Source organism: Mytilus edulis, chromosome 3 (assembly GCF_963676685.1).
Source record: "Mytilus edulis chromosome 3, xbMytEdul2.2, whole genome shotgun sequence".
NCBI lineage: Eukaryota > Metazoa > Mollusca > Bivalvia > Mytilida > Mytilidae > Mytilus > Mytilus edulis.
This window is the reverse complement of record NC_092346.1, coordinates 28,356,051-28,377,334: the sequence shown is the minus strand read 5'-3', so window position 1 is coordinate 28,377,334 and position 21,284 is coordinate 28,356,051. Positions and strand designations below refer to the sequence as shown.

General features: G+C 31.4%; 2 protein-coding genes across 3 annotated transcripts in view; both read left to right on the top strand.

The window, feature by feature from the left end:
* LOC139516150 (nesprin-1-like) overlaps window positions 1-21,284 on the top strand; it is a 246,966-nt gene that overhangs the window by 135,402 nt on the left and 90,280 nt on the right. The window lies entirely within an intron of this gene.
* Window positions 391-5,427, top strand: LOC139516151 (uncharacterized). 2 transcript variants are annotated; one of them, XM_071306038.1, is made up of 2 exons: window positions 391-548; window positions 1,376-5,427. In XM_071306038.1, the coding sequence occupies exon 2, from the start codon at window positions 1,796-1,798 to the stop codon at window positions 3,083-3,085; it is 1,290 nt and encodes a 429-aa protein (XP_071162139.1). In that variant the 5' UTR covers window positions 391-548; window positions 1,376-1,795; the 3' UTR covers window positions 3,086-5,427. The 2 variants fall into 2 exon arrangements, with proteins under 2 accessions (XP_071162139.1, XP_071162140.1); XM_071306039.1 differs by lacking the exon at window positions 391-548 and adding an exon at window positions 839-952.

The window sequence follows — 21,284 nt, the reverse complement described above, 5'->3', positions numbered from 1 at the left end:
TAAGGTCACATGTACTTTTAATTCACAAACTTTTTGAGAGAAAAAAGAATTGTTGCCCACTTGCTTTGCATGCTCTAAAAGCCACAAAATGTGTAAAAAAAAAATTAAAAAGAGTTTCTTATTTCAGAATTATATATATATTTTCTCCTCTCCCAGGTATTTTTTTTTTAGAAGGCACTGTATTGTAGAAGGCACTTTGTTCCAAATCTGTATTTTCCTTGCGGCTATGCATTGTAGTTTTTTTTCTAGTATTAAAAGACTATCAGCTATTCTGACATGCCAATTTGAATTAAACTTTTCTATGGGATTAAACATTTGTAAACACCTTGGCTCTGATTAAAAAGAAACTGCTTACCTAGGTTTTAATAAACCAATAGAAAAATCTGCGGTAAACAGGCCGTGTCATGTCTGACTGGGATAACCGTTTATAAACGTGGCCATTTAACGTGCTATCGGACAGCTGTTTATATATATAAAATTAAACCGGTACAATCTGGAGGAATTGGCAGATATTAAGTTATACACATCAGATTTTTTGTTTTAATAATGTAAGTATGTATACTATTCAGATTGCTATCCTATGTATAATGTATTAACTCCCTTTGTTTTCCCCTGATAACTTCCACTGTCTGTCTATCTTTTTGTAGTGCTTTCATTTTCTAACCCCCTGTATATGTACGTTAAAAATCTGGCGGGATTTTATACATTACAGGTCTATACACGTCTAATAAATCAATGAAGAACTTTACTTGTTTTTAAATACCTGGCTCTTTAAACTTTTTGATGAGATCACTATAAGGTTATTAAGAACTACTGTGTCAATAATTGCTCTCCTTTAAACAATACTTTACTATGTAGTAATCCCAATACTAACATTCTAAGCTAGATCTTCTACCTGTGCACATCATATTTTTACCTGTGCTGTTTTAACGGTGACCTCTGATTTTTGCAGGTAAATTTTAACTTCTTATTTATTTTTTTATTTTTTTTACACTTTTCTCTTATTGATAACTTCAGGCTTTTTCATGCAAAGCAAGTCAGCAACCCATTTTACTACATGGTTCGTTTGCTAACTTGGCTAGCTTGTTTGTGTGGCTAAAAAAAGTGTGACCTTTTAAAAATAGAGCAATTACCGGTAAATGACAATTCCTTTTAAATTTTTACATAGAAATAAACATTAAATTAACAACTCATCCAAACGATAACAAAACATACATTTGTAGCTCTTTCTGACTATATTTATTGTTTTTTTTTATTGATGTGTGTGGCTATAAGGGGTTGTGTGATTTTATGCTAGTTTTTTGGTAATTGGTGATTGTTTTTATAAATGATGTGGTAACATAATTAACTGCCATTCCTCCCATTGTACCTACAGACTGAGTTGTTCAGAAAGCCCTGCAGATCTACACAGACACCCAACTCATCAGCCAGGTTTGGTAGTCGTCGTAATTTACTTGGACTTGGTGGATCAGACGACAGTGGTGACGACGATGACGGAGATGACAGTGTCTTCAAATGGCCTAATTCCAGACATGGTACATCAAGGAGTCATAGTCGACAGTCACTAAATCATAGTAGACAGTCACTGAATCATAGTCGCCAGTCACTAAATCAAAGCCGACACTCACAGAAAAGAGGACCAAGTAGTTCTCATCCTCGAACATTTTCACCAAATCCTAGATCCAGGTCTCGCAACAGTCGACATAATCAATCTAATGATGATTTAAAGAAAGGTGCCGCTGCAGCTCTAGAGTCGGAAAGTGAGGAATCTGGATATGGTGAAACTTACTATACTATGCACGCATCGAGTTTTGATAATGTACTAGAAAACGAAACAATCGACACAATGAGAGGCACACCACTTGGATTAGATATGACTCGTTATTCCGATAACGATTCAACTGTTAGTTACATAACAGGAGAATTTCCTCAGGCCAACCCTGAGGATCTCCGTAATACTATGACACAGACACCAGGTCATGCTAGAACCCAGACTGAACCCGATAATGACTCACCAAGAACAATACACACTCAGACAAGTGGACTAGCTAGGAATATGTCCATGCAGACATCTCGTATGTCTATTGCATCCCAACGATCCACTGGCTCTCGTGGATCCCGTGCTGATTTATTACGTAGTATTCTGATGGATGTTAAAGAAATAAAACAACAGCGAGGGTTAAATGATAGCCCAGGACTATCCGAGGATTCAATGATATCTAATACATCTATGAAGAAAAACATGTTACAAACAATTCAGTCTGATGTTCAAGCTCTGAAAAATGAGGGCAGACAAGGAACTGCCGGAACACAGACTATTTCTGAACAAGGAACTCAAACTGGAATAAAATTGTTCCCAGAAGGTGACTCCGCCCGTAATTCCCGTCATGGACGTCTCCGTGACTTAATGGATGATGTTAAGAACTTAAAGGGAGGTAGCCCTGATAGTCCTAACGACTTGAGATCACGCCAGAGTTCTCGTACTGGTACACCATATGAAAGGCGACCAGTGTCAAGTGTACAAAATCGACCATCCCCCGTTCGATTTTCTACACCTGGACCAGCAGCCAATGGACCAGTACAGAATGGTGTACATGAACAAAATGGATATGACTATCCACAACAACCTTACATGAGATCATTACCTGTGCCACCCAATCCTCAGCCACAGATGAACGGATATCCTCAGTATCCAGGCAGGATGGTGACACAGGATGACATTAATGCCATCAGTGATAGAATTCAACGGTTATCAAACTACCAGCTGCCACCAAGGCGTACGCTTCCACAACCTCCTCCCCCTCCTCAGCCACCTCAATATATTGTACCAGTGTATACAGCCCCTCCACGACGTGTACGCATCAACGAATTTCCTCAATCATATAACGATGAAGATGGATTTATGTCCGATGAAAGTGAATATGAAGGTGGTCATGCCCCTAGGAGGGGGAGAAGGCGTCGTAATCGCTTAGATCATTTAGATATTGAAGATGCCTTAGACGAAGCTGTCAAACAAGGTCGTCAGCTGAAAAATATGTCAAAGAAGATGAAAGATTCTTTGAGAGAGGATCTTTTAGATTTATAGATATTTTATTTATTTATTATCGTCTGTGATTTAGGATTTTTAAGCCTACTGTGATATTGAAATATTTGTACGCAAGGTGTAAATGTGTATGTTGTGAAGATATTTGACTTTTCTCCTAAATGATTTGTGCAGAGATGTGCGAAATTTCAAGCTTTTATATGTGTGCAAATGTGTGTAAACATTGACATTTTGAAATTGAATTGGTAATTCATGGAGGTGCTTTAGAAATTCTAAATGGATCACTTAGGAGAAGTTTTTAAATGAATATTTTACCTCTTTACATTATTCATTTTCCATTGATAATTTTGTTATTGAACGAAATTTTATTGACTTTCAAACAAACCAATTTAAACATGGAGCTAATCTGCTATTTTAAATTTTTATTTTACTTGGCTCAGTTTCATAAGAGTTTGTATAACATATTTTCAGATCGGAATGGAAAATCGAGATAAGATTTATCCAGAATTTGATAAATTCAATGTCAATATCATATCAAACATATAGATTTTTAAATCCAGGGTTTATATATGCATTTATTAATGTTTGTTTCGACTTGTGAATTTTTTCATTTCAATTTTTTCTTAAACGTTAAGCGTTATTTATTTATTTAACAGTTATACTGTATGACTTGATTTGCACATCCACTAAAAGACAATCTAAGAGATATATAGAATCTTGCCTAGAGACCATCTGACCAATACTCAGTCAGGGAATTTTCATTGATATATGAATAAAAGAAAAAAGAAAAGTGTAAAAATTGTATCTGGAATTTATTCGCAGTATCTAAAAGTTAGGAATACACAAAAAAAAACAATTACAATTTTTGGACTTTTAACAAAAGAATTTTTAAATGTTCAAATCACTTAATTTATTTAGTTATTCTTATTTCTTAAATTGATATACCAATATTCTTAATAAAGGCAGTGGGTCAACCAGTCATCAAAGGAAATAAAGTTTGTGATGCCCATACAAAGATTAGCCTCACAATGTATTCTATTGTTTGGCAATGGACTGTGTTACATATTTCATTGAGAAATATTAGATTTTACTTGAATTGCTTTGTAATATCTTTGAAAAATCCCTGAAAATTTGATGATCTCAATAAGAAAACTTTCAAGATTAATTCATAAAGTATCAGGATCAATGAAATCAGCAAGGTTTGTGAGAGAGATAAAATAATGTATCGATTGGTTTATGTTAGTTGTTGAGCGAGTGGAGTGCAAATATAAACAGTATTGATTGTGAAAATATGAAATTGCATTTAATTTTTATATCAATCAATATTATCATTTTTTTTCAATGTTTTTTTTTACATATTCATGTGATAACAAATATTTTTATGTTGCTTTTGCAAAAAAAAAAATCCATTATTTTCATTTGAAGACGTAACTTGAAGATAGGGTAGATTAGTTCAAAATGAAATAAACTGGAATTATATAGGCGCTAGGTTTAGAACTAAAATTCAATCTATTTGATGTAACATTAGGAAAAATTTATGAATATTCAATAATTTCTCAGTATTTCTTGTCAAATTATGATAAAGTCAAATCGGAAAATCTTGCATTAGTCGACTCCACACTGAATCTAAAAAGTGTGTTCCCATGGTGAGAATATAAGTAGTTATCTCATGGCAGTTAAAACAACTATTTTATGTGCTTTTTGGGATACATTTATATTCTTTTGAAGTAAAATTAGAAAATACCTTGTTTTTGATACTTTAAAAGTGATTTAGTGGTAGGATTTTCCATTTGTCTATAAATTGACAGCTCAAAAGAGGACCAAGTCTCAATTTTATAGCGTTTCAACATGTTGATTATTAAACACTTCGCTATAGTTCTTAAGATTTTGCTTTGAACACTAAATGTATCTTATCTTTTAACTGTATTAATAACTGAAATTTTTTTAGTAGATTATATATTTAATTAACCCAACTACACATTCCGTCCAATTTTAATTTTTCTACAAATTTCTATATTTTTTATCTGTGATAAAATGAAAATAAGAATGAAGATCTGATATGGTTTTACAGGGAAAGCTTTATATTTTTGAGATGAAGCATTTATATGTGTTATTTTCTTGTCTTAATATTTATATATATATATTTAACATATTTCAATTTCTTTTTATATTTTTTTAATGTTTTAAAAGTTTATTCCGTCCAAATTTGATTCCTCATGTTAGGCATTAGAGATGCAACTATATATAGTAACAAGTAGAGCATGTGATATCAAAATCATGTGATCAGTGATTTTTTAGTAAAAAGTCACATGATAAATTTTAGTTAATGACTGCAACTAGCAGACGAGCATTTATATTGTTATGAAAATAAATTATTTATTATATACTAGTATATTTTCTGCCAAAACTCAAAACACATTACAAGTTTTAAAAATACACTTAATTAAAACTTCAACTGTAACATACAGAGTAAATGAAAATATTTTCTTGCGATAACAATGCATGTAAAAAAACACCTAGAATCTTTATGCATTCTGTCTTTTCACTGAAGTGCAGGTTGCAGGGCTATAGCTTTACTTTTTGTCCACTTTGGTTTATAAGCTTTTTTGATAATTTTTGGATTTTGAATATTTTTGCCTCAAGAATCTCTAAAGAGACCATTATTGTCAAAAGTAAATCTGGAGCCGAAAAATTGTTAACGTTAATGTTGTAAGAAAGTATAAAAAAATTAAGAACAGATACTCAACACAACATTGAACAAAAAATTGTAAACAGGGTCTCCTGTACATAAAAATGATCTAGAATAAACAGAAAAGAGACAGCAACCCAATTTATAGTTTGCCAAAATGGATATCTAGAGGATCACATGCTTCAACCCTCTGCTGTTGTTTTTTATTTGGGCGGGTTGTTGTCTCTTTGACACATTCCCCATTTCCATTCTCAATTTTATTCAACAATGGAAAGTTGTACACAATTAAGTTACTTAAATTGCAACCTAAAAACACAAGGAAAACATCCTAGGGTCATAAAACATTCAAGATACAACTGGCCGAGTCATGTGTGAATGGTTGCTATGGTTCTCTGTCTTGGTAGTCCATCTTTCTTTTATTGCTTTCTGCTGATATGTCTGAAGTTAAAGTAACTGTTGCTTAAATTTGCTGAATAAGTACCGACATATATAAGGAACACAAAGTTGTCTGTGTTAAAATGAAAAAAGGGATAACAAATGAATTTTACAGCAGAGTCCACTCATCTTTTAACATCCTTTGTAGCAAGTGGTCAGTTCCATTTATATTTTTTCATACTGAGAGAAGATGTATAAAAATTGGTCAGTAAAGTTTTACCATCACTCATTCTGAGCATTTTTATTTGATTTTTTCTTTGATTATCTAAACTATATCTTGATTTGGAAAATATTTGAACAGATGAGAGAATTCTATTGTAAAATCAAACAGCATTAACCCAACATTTTCTTCTTGATAATTATACAATAACTATAGTACCTGGTAACTTAAAATGATACACAGAGGAATGAGCCTATGATCCAGTCAAAGCTGCATAAAGCAGGAAAAAACGATCTCCCTATGTATAAGATTTTTTCAATAGAGCATGTCAGAATAGCAAGGTAAATAGTCTACATGGAAGTCAGTTGTCTTAACTCAATTTAAAGAAATGGCAGCCATTTTGGTTTGTTTGTGGTATCCTCAGAAATAGTTACTAGTAAGTGTTTTGGGGGAATATGCATGAGATATAAGCATCAGTTTAAAATACTGATTAGTAACATTCACCAAAGAAACAGAGGCTTCTTTTAAAAGTCCTTAAAAAGTCAAAGGCTTTGTTCAAAGGCGATGGATGCTGGCAGATTAATATTACAGCAGTTTTTATTTTATAGGTAAGTTTTCCATTCAAATAAGATCAGGGGCCATGTTATGAGTTTGTTAACCTTAGTGGAACACAGTGCCTTCTACATTATGGAATGTTTGCAAATAACCATCAATTTGAAAGGACTGCAAAATATTATATATTATTCCCTATGTTTTGACGGAAAATATTGCCTTCTACAAGTTTTACTAGTGATGAAAAATGAAACCTTCCTCATTTTTAAATGGGTTAAAAAAATGTCTGCAGAATATGAGGTGTATTTGTAATTTAAACTTTTATAAACTATGAAACAAGTGCCTCCTACAACGTTACTAGTGCCTAAAAATGAAACCTGTGCAATTTACAAAGGCTAAAATGTCAAACATCAAGTCTGTTTGTTTGTCAGTGGGGTATATATACAAATTGATATGACTTTTGGAGAACTACTAGAAGTATTTATCAAGTGTGAAGTAAATACTGGCAATGATTCAAAAACCACACAGTAGTCCTTCTATTATTTATTCTTTAGGCTTACTTGTGTACTGTGAAACTTGAATTTTACGATTGGAACACCATGTACCATTTTGTGGTTATTTTGGTTTGTCAAAAGTCTATATAATTATTGTTCACTATTAGAAGAAAAATATTTTTAACCGTGTTTTAAAATTCTGTGACACCAATATAAAAAAAAACATGAATCAGCATTTTTTTGCCGATTCCTTTACATAAAAGTTCTGCCAAGGTACGAAAAGAATATTTTAAATCTGCATGTCTCTTTAAAAGTTTTCAACTTTCCTTCCATAAAATTATAATTCTTTTATATTTGCTCATAATAAATTTAAAATTGGTGAAATTTTATTACACAATGAAGCATGGGATATTAATTACATCTGATTAAACCCAGCGGTATTTAAAACTCTTTGTAAAACATCTGAATGTGATAAAATGTTTTGACTTCTGCATTGTAAAATGGGGACATTAATGACATCAATATCTTTAAATCTGATTGTTTGATTAGGTATATCAAATTATCATTGGGTGTTAATAAAAGACACTTAACGGCAGATTAAACAGGTCTTTAAACCATTAAAATACTGCTTTAAATAGATATTTCATATTGGAGTAGGTAATAAAAATGTTTTATTCTGTCATACAGGGGTATGAATTGCTAATACACAAAAATTTTATTTGTTTCAAATTTGTCCAAAATTCATGTTTCAATGTGAGAACCTTATTTGGTTTCTGATTTAAAATTCAAAAAATTATATATGCTGAAGAGGTCCAGTAAAAATTTAAAAACCAATTCTTCAGAGAATAATTGAAGGTCTTTCCACCTCGATAATAAGAATGAAATTTAAAAAAAACAATGTTAGAAAATGTCACTCCTTGTTGATGTTATTTGGTATTTCAAGCTGATATAAAAAAATAAGATTAATATGTATATGCAGAAGACTTAATTGTTTTAAAATGAACAAGAAAGAATTTTTAGGCAGCAACCATTTGATTTTCTGGGGGGGGCTATGGTTTTTTTTGGAAAAAAAAGTTTGTTTCCAGTTTTTGGAGAAAAAAATAATTTGTTTTTGATTCTGAGAAAAAAAATTTGTTTGTTTCACCCTCAGCTGCCACTATATGTAATGCTAAAATTGAAAGAAAAAAATTGTTTTCGACTTGTCGTGAAAAAAATAGATTGTTTTTCGCCGCAGGCGAAAAAAAAAGTTTGTACAGAAAAAAAAACCATAGCCCCCCCCAGAAAATCAAATGGTTGCTGCCTTAGCAAAGGTCAATATCTTGACTTTAACCTCAATTTCAAGTTTATAGGTCAGTGATCTCAAAATCAAAAGACCCCAGGTCAATCACTTGTATATTTGTGGAGAAATACAGATTTATATACAAAAGGGGAGAAAACTCCTATAAGGGTTGACCAAAACACTTCGACTTAAATGGGTTGAAGTTGCGCCTTTTCGTAAACAGTTATTTGGAAAACACATTATATCATTAACTGTTACGGTTTCTTTTGAATACCGTATAAAGGGGTGTATAGTCCGCGGTTTTTTACCCTGGGAATGAAATTGATGGAAGGGGTGCGGACTATGCAGTACTATAGGATTTCATGACCTTTTTTTCCAGAGTTCGGATACGATGTTGAACGAGGTTTGGCCAAGAAAACAGAAACATCATGTGTTGTCAATGTTATAATGTATTCTTGACAACTCTTTGTACTATTTAGAAATAAAATAAACAATCTAACTGTATTCTTGACTACTCTTTGTATTTTTTTAAATAAAATAAACAATCTAACAGTGTTGACTTAGTAATTTGCATAAAAATCAGCCTTTGATCGAATGTCCGCTTTGTTTCGGATTTGGTCAAATTTGTGTCATTGCATCTCAACAGTGTACCTGAATCCTGAATATCAATGAAAGATGAACCCTTCAATGGTAAAACCATAATAGTCAAGTTGAAACCTAGTGAAATCTTCCCAAGATCGATTTATTTAATATTATTCGCGTGTGTACAGGTGTACAGTACAAGTAAACAACGATGCGCCATTTTGAAAGTGTGTGATTAAAGTATCAAAAATTTTCGTATTCCGACTTTTTGTGTTCAACTCTTAACTTATCGACGTAAATAAATCAAAACCTGACATTTTTTTAATTGTAAATCGTAACCATAAATACTGAAAGTGTAAACCCGAAAGAAGTGGAATTTTGTATACGAAACTATATTTCCAGGTGAAAGGTCATATTGTGCAGGTGTTCGTCTTACATGAATGAGTTTACGGGTTTGTGTTGAAAGCAATTAATTAACCATGTCAACTTTTGACAAATGATGAATGTAATTCAATAACCTGAGGCAGTTCTTCAAATCAATAAAAGAAATGATAAGATTAAAGAGTTATAACAGTTTAATGAGTTCTAATCAATTTTTAAACATCAAACATAACAATACAAAGTATATCAGAATATGATGCACTATTAAAGTTAAATGATAATACAATCTAGCTCAATGTCACAAAAGCACTAAAAATGTCACAATAGCACTAAAATGTTTTAATAATTAAAAACCATCAAATGATGCTTCGTCTTCTTCACGGAATATGGCAAAGATGTCTCTAAGTGCGGCCAGTGGCATGTCGTCATCTTCATCTTCATCATAGTAGTAGATGTCCCTATCATCTTCTAGTTCTTCATCTTCTTCACCTTCATCTTCTGGTGGTGGAGTGGAAGCTTGGACGTGTTCTTCCCATACCATGTCATCTTCGGATCCGTCGAGGGCATTAGAAATTGTGCATTTCTTGAAGGATCTGATGATGATTTGAGGGTCAAGTTCCTCCCACGCTTCTACTATCCAGGAACAGATGACTGGCATTTCTGGCTTGCGCATTCTACCTGTGTTGGTGAATGAATGGTCATCTCCGCTGATCCAGGCGTTCCATTTCTGTCGAAGTGCAACCTTCATTGGCTTGTTGATGCTAACGTCAAGGGGTTGTAAAATACTAGTCATACCACCCGGGATAATGGCAAGATCGGATTTATGTTCGTCCTTCAGTTGAGTCTTTACTTCCTCTGACTTGTGGCATCTAAAGGCATCTAACACTAGCAAACTACGACTGAGTCCTGCACCGGGTCGCCTACCCCACACTCGGGTCAACCAATCTTTTGTAATGCGGTCATCAAACCAACCATTTTGATGTACCTGAACTATTATACCTTTAGGGAAAGGCATCTTTGGCATAGTTTTTCTTTTAAATACAACATAGGGTGGAAGCTTTCCCCCGTCTGCTGTGCATGCTAACATGACGGTAAACCGATTTTTTTCATTGCCAGTTGTTCTTATATTTACGGTTGATGTACCCTTATGATCAATGGTTGTATCAGCCCCGGTAAATCAAATGTGAGAGGAGTTTGATCTGCATTGCCTATCTGAGACAAAAGATAATTATTTTGCTTCCGTACTTTTATGATATACTTTTGAAATTCTAGAAGTTTATCTTCATAGTCAGCTGGAAGTTTTTGAGAAATATGGGTACGACGACGGATTGACAAATCATGACGACGTAAAAACCCATAACACCAGTCTATAGAGCCTCTGAAGTTCTTATGATCAGGCAGTGATTTTGACAAGTGAATTGCTTTAAGACGCAACTCTGTTGTAGATAGGGCAAAGCCTTGTTGTCTACGATCTGTTACCCAGGGCATTAGGGCCTTTTCAAGATCAGGGAAGTGAGGGGCACTACCCCTGTTGGCTTTTTTTGATTTTGGCATTTTTTGCAGACGTTCTTTTAGTTTTCTCCAATTACGGACATTTTTCTCATCAATGGTGAACTCTCGACCAGCGGCACGGTTACCGTGGGCTTCAGCATAGGCGACAACTTTAAGTTTTTCTTTGACGGTGAAGGACTGACGTATTTTACCCATCGTCTTTTTTTTTTTTTTTTTTATATAGCACTCAGATTGTTGTTGACTTTATAGAAAAATTAACGATCACATTTAAAACAATTGTACACAATTTAACAAAACAAAATATAAAAAATAGCAGGTTATAAAAGATTTGAGTTTAAGTTTAGTTGTGAATACACATGCTAAGAAGGAAGTCAAAAGATAGAGTCAAAAATAGATTACAAAACTTAAAGGTAGTAAAATTCATATATCAAAAACACATTTTACACATCATGTCAATCACCTATATTAGGGTCGATACTGATGGTTTTGTTTTGGTCAACTTTCTCATCATTGTGCTTTTTTATTCAAATTTTATTTTAACAAAAAAAGAAAACTACTGTACAATATTATTCAAATGTTTGTATGAAAGTTCATCTTTGTAGTATTTTAACATTAGTCTTTCTAATAAGTGTTCTTCTATTGGCATATATCTGCAAGTCCAAATACTGTGTATATATCCATAAACATATGGAAACAAGTCTATATCAATATTAAATAGTATACATGTATTTGTATTCATAGTAAAATTTTGATTTTTTTTTTCATTTTGTATAATATTACATACTAAGGTTCTGAAATATGTCAGATTTACACATTTTGTAAAAAGGTGATCTAACGTTTCAACATGATTATCACAATAGCTACATTTGTATGTTTGCCTGTAAAATTTTCTCCTTGAGAGCCAAGCCCCTGTTGGCAGTATCATATGTACAACTTTATAAATAAAATCTCTTATATACATATTGTTCACCCTTTGCAAGTTAATCCATATATGTTGGAAATTTACATTTGGGTATAATATTTCAATCTTGCTTATAACATTATTCAATTCTAGCAACTGTAAATAAACATCTTTAAAGCTTTTCTTATAAAGTATAATATTACTTTGATATTTAAGATATATACATTTTAATCTTTTATATTGCCCTATAGTGACCACAGAATGTCTATACATATTTTCTGCTAGTTTTGGAATTATGGCTCTTGTGGTGATTCCTATGAAATAAATATATAATGATGTCCAAACAGACGAATTTCCATTTAAAACTTGAGTTATTCTATATAGAAGTAATGCTTCACATTTCAGTTTAATGTCAGGTACTTGTTGTCCACCATCTTTATATTGTTTAGTAATTGTTGCCCTGTTCAACAGCTCAATGTTGTCCCAGAAAAAATCATAAATCGCTTTATTTATTTTCTTTATATAAAATTCACTAGGTGGATATATTCTTGCAGTATACAAGAATTTACTAATTATATAAGTGTTTAAAATTAAAACTTTATGTTTATATCGGAATTTTCTTTTTTTCCATTTGTCTATCTGTTGTATTAGTCCATAAAATTTCTTTTTCCAATTAATTTCAACTGCATTTTTTCCAAACCATATTCCAAGGACTTTAATTTCGTCTTTGATTAGTTTGTTTATACTGCAAAAGTGTTTTGTATTAGGATTTCCAATTTTCAAAATTTCGGTTTTGTTTTCATTAATTTTCGAGCCTGATACCAAACCAAATTGTTTAAATTCTTCTAGTAATTTTTCATAGTCTGTTAGATTCGTCGATATAATAGAACAATCATCTGCATGTTGAAAAAGTTTTACATTTGTGTTATGATTAGGAATTTGTATTCCCTGTATATTATTGTTTCTGCGAACTTTACATGCTAATGCTTCTATTATGACAGCATATATACTCATACTTATTGGGCATCCTTGTCTTATGGATCTTGTAATTTCAATTTTGTCACTAAGTGCTCCATTTATAATAACCTTACTTGATATGTTAGTGTAGATGATTTCAATCCATCTTATAAAGTTCGACGGAAAATTCATCGCTTTTAATACTTGTATGATAAATTCATGTTCCACCCGATCAAAAGCCTTCTCCTGGTCAAATGAGATTAATATACCACTTATGCCATTCAAATCCATATACTCCAATATACTTTCTATAGATAAAAGATTGTCTGATATTAATTTGTCAGGTCCTGCACCTGTTTGATTTTTATCTAACAATTTGTTTAATATTTTTGACAAGTTTTTACTTAAAAATTTAGTAAGAATTTTGTAATCAACACATAGTAGACTAATCGGTCGCCATTGTTTCATATCTTTTCTATTACCCTTATTTTTATATATTAGTGAGATCAGTCCTGTCTTCATGGTTTCTGTGAGTTCTCCGTTTAAATACACATTGTTCAAAACTTCCACCAGGTCTTCCCCTATTATGTTCCAGAATTTTAAGTAAAAAGACTTTCCTAATCCATCAACTCCTGGAGATTTGTTATTTTTGAAATCCTTCAATAATTTAAGACATTCATCTTGTGTTATAAAGGTATCAAAGTTTGTTTTATCTTCTTCTGTTAATTTATTTAGATTCAAATCTTCTAAATAGTTTGTCATTGATTGTCTATCAATGTTTTGGGACTTATACAATTCGGAATAAAAATCTGTCACTATTTTAATCACCTCACTTTTAGATGTGCATGATTTTCCATTTTTGTCAAATACACTTTCTACTTCTCGTTTATCTCCTCTTTTTTCCTCTGCTTGCTTAAAGAAATCTATGTTATCTATATCTTCTTCGTAATAATCTTGTCTTGAACGTATTATTGTTCCCATTTTTTCCTTATTTTCTAATTTAATTATAGTTTCACTTAAGTTATCAATGGTGATTTGGTCAGGCTGAATTTTATTTTCTTCTTTCTCAAGTTGCATATATGCTTCTGAAAGTTCTTTTCTTTCGCGAGCTACTAATTGCTTTGAGAAACGTATTGTCAATTCTTTAATTTTTTTCTTTCCAATTTCCCACCAATCTAAAATGTTATAGTTACTCTTCATTTGTTTCCAATTTATCCAAAAGTTGTTTATGTATTCGGTATAATGCTCTTTGTCCAATAAACTATCATTCATTTTCCAATAACCATTTCCCCATTTAGTTTTTTGAAGTTTCAAGGATATATATACGATCTTGTGGTCACTATATTGATAGGGTATATGCTTAAGATCTCTTATCTTATGTTTTAATGCTTCAGATATACATATTTTGTCTATTCTAGTTTTAGCACCTTTATTACCTATAAAAGTATAGCTTATTTTTTTAGGATATTTATATCTATAGCTATCTAGTGTATTTAACATGGTACACAATTCTTTATATAACAAAATTACAGTGTTATCAAGTACAACATTTGGGTTTTTTGTATCAATCTTTTGATCAATACAGTTAAAATCTCCCAACATAATATTTCTATGCGATTCTATATTTATACTTGCACAGTATTCTATCATTTCTCTATAAAAGAAACCTTGTTGTCCTGTGGATTTTGTAGGACTATAAATGTTCATTACATTTATTACTTTGTCATTAGTTTTGAAACTAGTATGTACCAATCTACCTTTCAATATATTGCTGTTAAAGTAATGGTTTGTACATTCAATATCTTTTTTTACTAAGGTTACCACACCTTTCGTATGTAACTCTCCTTGCGAAAAAAATATTTTAAAGTCTGTATTATTTTCTAAATTGCTAATAACATGTTGCTTAATATAACCACATTCCTGCAAGCAAATGATTTCACAATCACCATAATCTCTAATTATACCATCTATTTTTGTTTCAAAACTTCTTCTAATATTCACACTTATAATTTTCAAAATACTTAACATAAGTAGTGTGCTATAAAGAAATGTTAGTTTAGCATGCATCATTTTAAAGTTTGAGTTGTCGGTGTTTGTACCTTTGTTTTCTTTTGTGTGTGCTCTTGCTTTTTACCATCTCCGGTTGAATTTCTCGCCCTTTTATTTGCTAAAGTAGCTTTGCTATCTGTTTTCGGCTCATCTTTTTTTGTCTTATCACTGTGTGTTTCTCCTTTTTTGTGTGTAGTTTTTGAACTTTTTGTCTTGTCTTTATCTTCCGTCTTTTCTTCTGTTTTCTTTTTCCCTACTTTAGTTTTGTCCTTCTTTTTCTTAGCTTCTGTATTCTTATTTTCAATTAGTTCGTTTTCTTTTATCTGTGTATCTATTTCTTTATTTTCAACAAAATCTTCAGATTCTGTTTCAAAATTTTGTTCATTTCTTGTAAACACTGAAATATTTTCGGTTTCGTCTGTTTCAACTGTTTTTTCTTTATGTTCACAAGATATTTCTATTATTTCTCCAATTTGTAACTCATTCTGTTGTATGATTTCTTGTTTGTTTGTAATGTTGTCCTGATTGTCTTGTTCCCACGATTCTTCGATTTCCAAATTGTTTTTGTATGTTGTGTTCTCTGTTTGGTATTGATTATTTGATTCTAAATTGTTATCAAAAATTTCACTTGTGACAAAACTCCTCTGTATTTTCTATATGATCTTTTTTCGGTGGTGAAGGAAAACCCTGTCCAAAATACCTAGTTCCCGTATCAAAACTACCGAATGTGGAATGTGTGTAAGACCTGTCTATATTTCTATCATGTATTTCAGCATATTGAGAGGTATCATACGTTTTTAGGTTTCCTTGATCACTATTGTCATTGTCATAAGTGTTATTAGTATTAGGTTCATCTTTGTCATTATAACATTCTGTAGATTTGTGTCCATTGCGACCACACTTAAAACAATATTCTTTTTGTTCCCATCTACGTTTTGGCTCATTTTTGCAATCTATAGCAATGTGACCATATTCATTGCATTTGTAGCATTTTTTTAGATTTTGTTGGCCCTCGTATCTTATAGTAACAAGCTGCCCCTGAATGTATATTTTTCTTGGAATCGGTTTTTCCATTGATGCAATTCTAACAATTCTAACTCCCGACTGAATAGAAGGAAAGTTTTTAAATGTAGGCGATATCAGTTTGATTATTTTTCCATATTGACTGATTTTTTTGTGAACAATTGCAGGCTTAACTTCAAACGGCATCCCGTATATAAGAACATCTATGAAATCTTTTTTGTTCTCCCATTGGAGAGGACCAGCCTTTTCTGTCGTAAATTCAGTGTTACCTATTTGAAATTTAGCAAATTTCCCCAAAAAAGTTTGCAGACTTGTACTATCTTTACATGTTACCATATATAGATCTTGATTTATCCTTTGTAGGCATTTTATTAAGTCTGATACATTTGTAGTTGTTTGTAAATGTGTAAGAATATCTGTTGTTGTAATTTTATCTTCGACTAACTTTTCTTTTTGTATAATATCACTTAAATTTTCTTTTTGTAGCGGGCTTGTTTTAATTATCTTTGCTGTCAAAAGTCTTGCAATAGTTTTGTTTATGGTTATCCCATCTCCATATTGACTATCACCATCTTCTGGTAATGACAATTCGAAGGTATGATAGAGATTATTAAACATTTCTTTATATACCAAAAGGGATAAGCTTGGTTTTTACAGTCTGAGTTGAATTCATTTTCGATCTTAAATGTTTGATCTTTAATTTTCTTTTGTTTGATAGCATACCAAATATTTATTTTTAGAATTTTAAACAGTTTATTGGCTTGGGCAAGCTACCACTTACAATGATATCAAAAGTGATAAGCCGATAGTTAAATGTACATGATTGAATTAATTAACATTTATTTCATGAATACAGTTCTTACTTTCATTGTTTGGGACTTTAAATTAATTAGTAAAGAATGATATTCTGAAATACGATTTAATTAAGCAATTAAACAGAATCTTTTGAAGACTTTTAAAATAGATTAAATACATATCTTTTAAGTCCTCTTTTACAAATTGATCATAATTTTATATTCATCATCGATCTTTTAACAACAATGATTACTGTGTTGCAATCTCTAACAAAGATTATAAATATATCTTTAAAGATCCCATTCAAAAACTTATAAGTTTTAACTGACTATCGATCTCTTTAACATCAATACTTACTATATTGCCGATCTCGGCAAAAAAATAATAAAAAAAAAATACCGCAAATTCGGCACTTTCCGTCATTGTTCGCGGACCCGATCTTGTCAAAAGTTGCCGCGGACTATACAAGCGAACTAGACTTTTTCCTCGATATTTGGGGATGAAGAAGGGGTGCGGACTATACACAAATGCGGACAATACACGGCCGAATACGGTAAAGATAACAAGCAAAATTCAAAATTTAGAACATGACCTTGACCTTTGACCTTGACCTCAATTTTCGCCAAATGAACCAAGGACTCCATATAAGAAGAGTTTAAGCCTCTACGACTTAAAATGTATAAATTTATCCAACATATCGCCTATCTTAAATTTTTAAAGGGAAATAACTTCCATAAAGAATAAGTGTTCGGTCACACAGGGTGACTTTTGAAACCCCCATTTCTGTACAACATCATTGGCCAAAAATCCATTCGATATGTTGTAAAACAAAAAAGCATCTCAGATGGCAGAAGGAAAAAAAAAAAAAAAAAAAACAGGAGAAGAAAAACAAAAGGTCTTTCCACAAAAAGTGGAAAGACCTAATAATTGCATGTGAAGAAGGCCCTATATGAATATATACATGTACATGTTTAGGGGGTCAGATATGAATAAATACATTGGGAGCTACAATCAAGAGTTGTCAAAATTTGTTAGTTCAACTTTGCTATGTGAGATTGAAACTTAGTTTCTATAAAAACGGAGGATTTATCAAATTATATATTTCAATACAAAACGTTAGCAATTGATTGGATGATACTCTCTGAAATTAACTAAGTCAATTATATATGCGAAGAAAAAGTAAATGTGATGGAAATGGATGTCCCACAATTATTGTTTATAGTTGTTTTATATCCTTATCTTTTGATCTTGGGTGTATAGTTGTCTCAATGGCAATCATACCACATCTTGTCTTAATATTAACAGAGCAAAAACGCACAAATTGCTCCTTTAAATGAGATTTTAATTAGAAAATCATTAATTACAAATTGGTTCTGAAAGATAGTCATGAGATTTTATTTAGTTTTTTTTAAAAAAATACTTGTAAATTAAATCAATATCTGTTAACAGAATATGTAGGACCATGATTAATTTCATCAGCATAAGATTAGAAACTTGTTCTCTTTAACAGGCAGCATAGATAAATGCAAAATTTTCTGCCTCAGAAGCTAAGTAGTCACAGTAGTCCAATAACTGTATCACTAGCCTGTCAGCACTGAGGTTGTGAATTGTACCCTGTTGGTGGCAGGTGTGCTATTCTTCAATCTTATTTGACTAAGGATTGTCAGTTTTCTAGCTGAAGATCATACTTCTCTCTGGGCACTCTGGTTTCCTCCACTATTGTAAAAATGGACTGCTAATCAATCTTGTACACCAAATTATAAAAAAATATGTGACTTCATTCTAGAGTTTAAAGTTAAATGATAACAGAATCTACTGTGGGAAATAGAAGATATTATTTGGATTTGCAGCATTATGACTCGCATGTTTTTTGGGGTTCTTTTTTCCCCCTCCAATGTATATGCTTTATACAGAATGTCCCTAAGAATGTTTGTATAAAACTGCAATAATTGAAGTGAATTGAATTGCACCCTTATTCTTCATAACAAATGTAAATTTAGGTAAATCAGAATAATATACACAAACATTTTATATTTTAAATTGCATGATTTATATGTGAAAAACGTTTTTATTTTTATTTTTTGGCAGTTAACCTTAGTATGAGTATAAAATATACTGTATATACTGTATGTGGAGACTTATTTTATTCTCATTTTAAGGTTAACTGGCAAAAATATATAATTCCATAGTAGTTTATATATAGTCAAATTGATGATGTTATACAACCTTTATTTATGAACAAACAATGCTAATGGATAAATGTAACAATGCTTGTTTTGTGGATCCAGAAACAAATTTAACATCAGATTGGCTATTTAAATCATATTATGGTACCATGTTACACCAACTAGGTTAAACCAAATATATCTCAGGAATGTTTATCAAACATCTTAACCTAATCTTAGAGCAAATAACTTTGTGACACTATTGTTTAGTGTTTCCCCAGTGATGCAATAAAGTGCTTTTAAAGTTTCATGAATTTTTATTTTACAGTTGAGACAGAGTTATCTTTCTTTCATAATTATTTTATGTCTAAAGAAGGATAACTCTAATTTGCCTCTGAAGTCATCATTCAGAACATATTTTTTTTAAATTTGTTTGGTGACCTTAGGATGCCTAACTATGGTAACAACATGCATGATGTCATCAACCTCATCTGTAAACCCAACAAAAAAAGATATATACTACAATAAAAATCAAATCAAACTGCATATTAAAATTATCCAGATAAATCAAAACAATTAAGGTAAAGAAGGTTATCATTATCACCACTTTCAAATTGTTTGGATTTTGTAGGCTTAGCCTTTAATGCATGAACAGGTAAATATCACTGACAGTTTCATTAGATCCATAATTGCTAATGCTGGTCAGTTTGGCTATTAATAGTTTGTGTGCTCTACATATATTTGAAAGACTTTGTGTACTTACAAGTGCAGTCTAATACATAGTATCAATTTATTTTTTGGAACTTATTGACTTAATTAATAGAACATAAATTTCAATTTTTAACATCATTTTACATCTTGAAAAAGGATCTTTACTAAAAAGGGAAGACAGTGTTATAGTTGATGAAAAGAGAAAGGCATAAAAATAATTAAAGGTTGCTGAAAAAAAAAGATAGCACCATTACCAAAAAGAAAAAAGAAGAAGAAAAGTCAATCAACAGTCCACAAAAAAAAAATACAGAGAAAATCAAAGATTGAAATAAAAAAAAAGAATTGCAGTTTAACTTCATTGGAAATCTGTTGGATTGTTGTCTCATTGGAAATCTGTTGGATTGTTGTCTCATTGGAAATCTGTTGGATTGTTGGCTCATTGGAAATCTGTTGGATTGTTGTCTCATTGGAAATCTGTTGGATTGTTGTCTCATTGGAAATCTGTTGTATTTTTGTCTCATTGGAAATCTGTTGGATTGTTGTCTCATTGGAAATCTGTTGGATTGTTGTCTCATTGGAAATCTGTTGGGTTGTTGTCTCATTGAAAATCTGTTGGATTGTTGTCTCATTGGAAATCCGTTGGATTGTTGTCTCATTGGCAATCTCATCACATGCCTTATTTTTATATTTGGTACTTCCAAAGGTAAAGTAATTCCTGTTCAACAAGTGGCATCCATTGTGTAATTAATGGCATTTGCTTAAAGGTCAATTTCTGGTTAAAGATAATGGAATTGGGGTTAAAACAATAGGAGCATAACTGCATATCCATGGTCATATATTACATGGATGTATGCAATAATAGTTTACCAAATTATGATGGTTTCTGTGAAAATTTTAAAGGAATGAAATCATCTTTGTACAGATCTTTTACATGAGGTTATCAGATTTGATGTGACTAATTGTTAAGTTAATGATATCTTTGAAAGTATATATACCCACACATTTTTGAATAAAAAGAGATGTCAGTTAACTATACAACTATCAAACACTATTTGACTAAAAAAATAAAAGGTCAACATATAGTTCTAGGACAGCAAGTCTGGAAAAGCAATGAATGATTTCAACAACAATAATTATAGTTACAACACTTTCAAATATATGGCTTTAAAATTGTATGTGCAGCTCACACTTTTGCTGCTTTTTATACATTAAACAGGATTCAATCAAATTTTATATGCAAATTGAAAAGATTTTCATCTTTAAGAACATTACTTACAGAATGGAAAATAGAAAGATAAAACAATAGTATAATTAAATGGGCAACAACTCTTCATTCTTTATGAAAACTTGATTAAAGGGAGATAAACCTGGTGAAACATAATTTAAAGTTTATACATGTATCTTAAAATATTGATTAATCTTAAAAAATGACAGTTTCTTTACATAGTAACTTAATATTTACTTTTGCACTGTGTTAAAAAGATAATATATGACATTTAAGTTAATATATGATATTTTATTTCCTGTAAAATGCCTGTCATAAATTATCTACCTAA

Bases quoted from the DNA above. Each gene is read 5' to 3' on its own strand.
- LOC139516151 (XM_071306038.1), top strand. From the start codon at position 1,796: ATGCACGCATCGAGTTTTGATAATGTACTAGAAAACGAAACAATCGAC.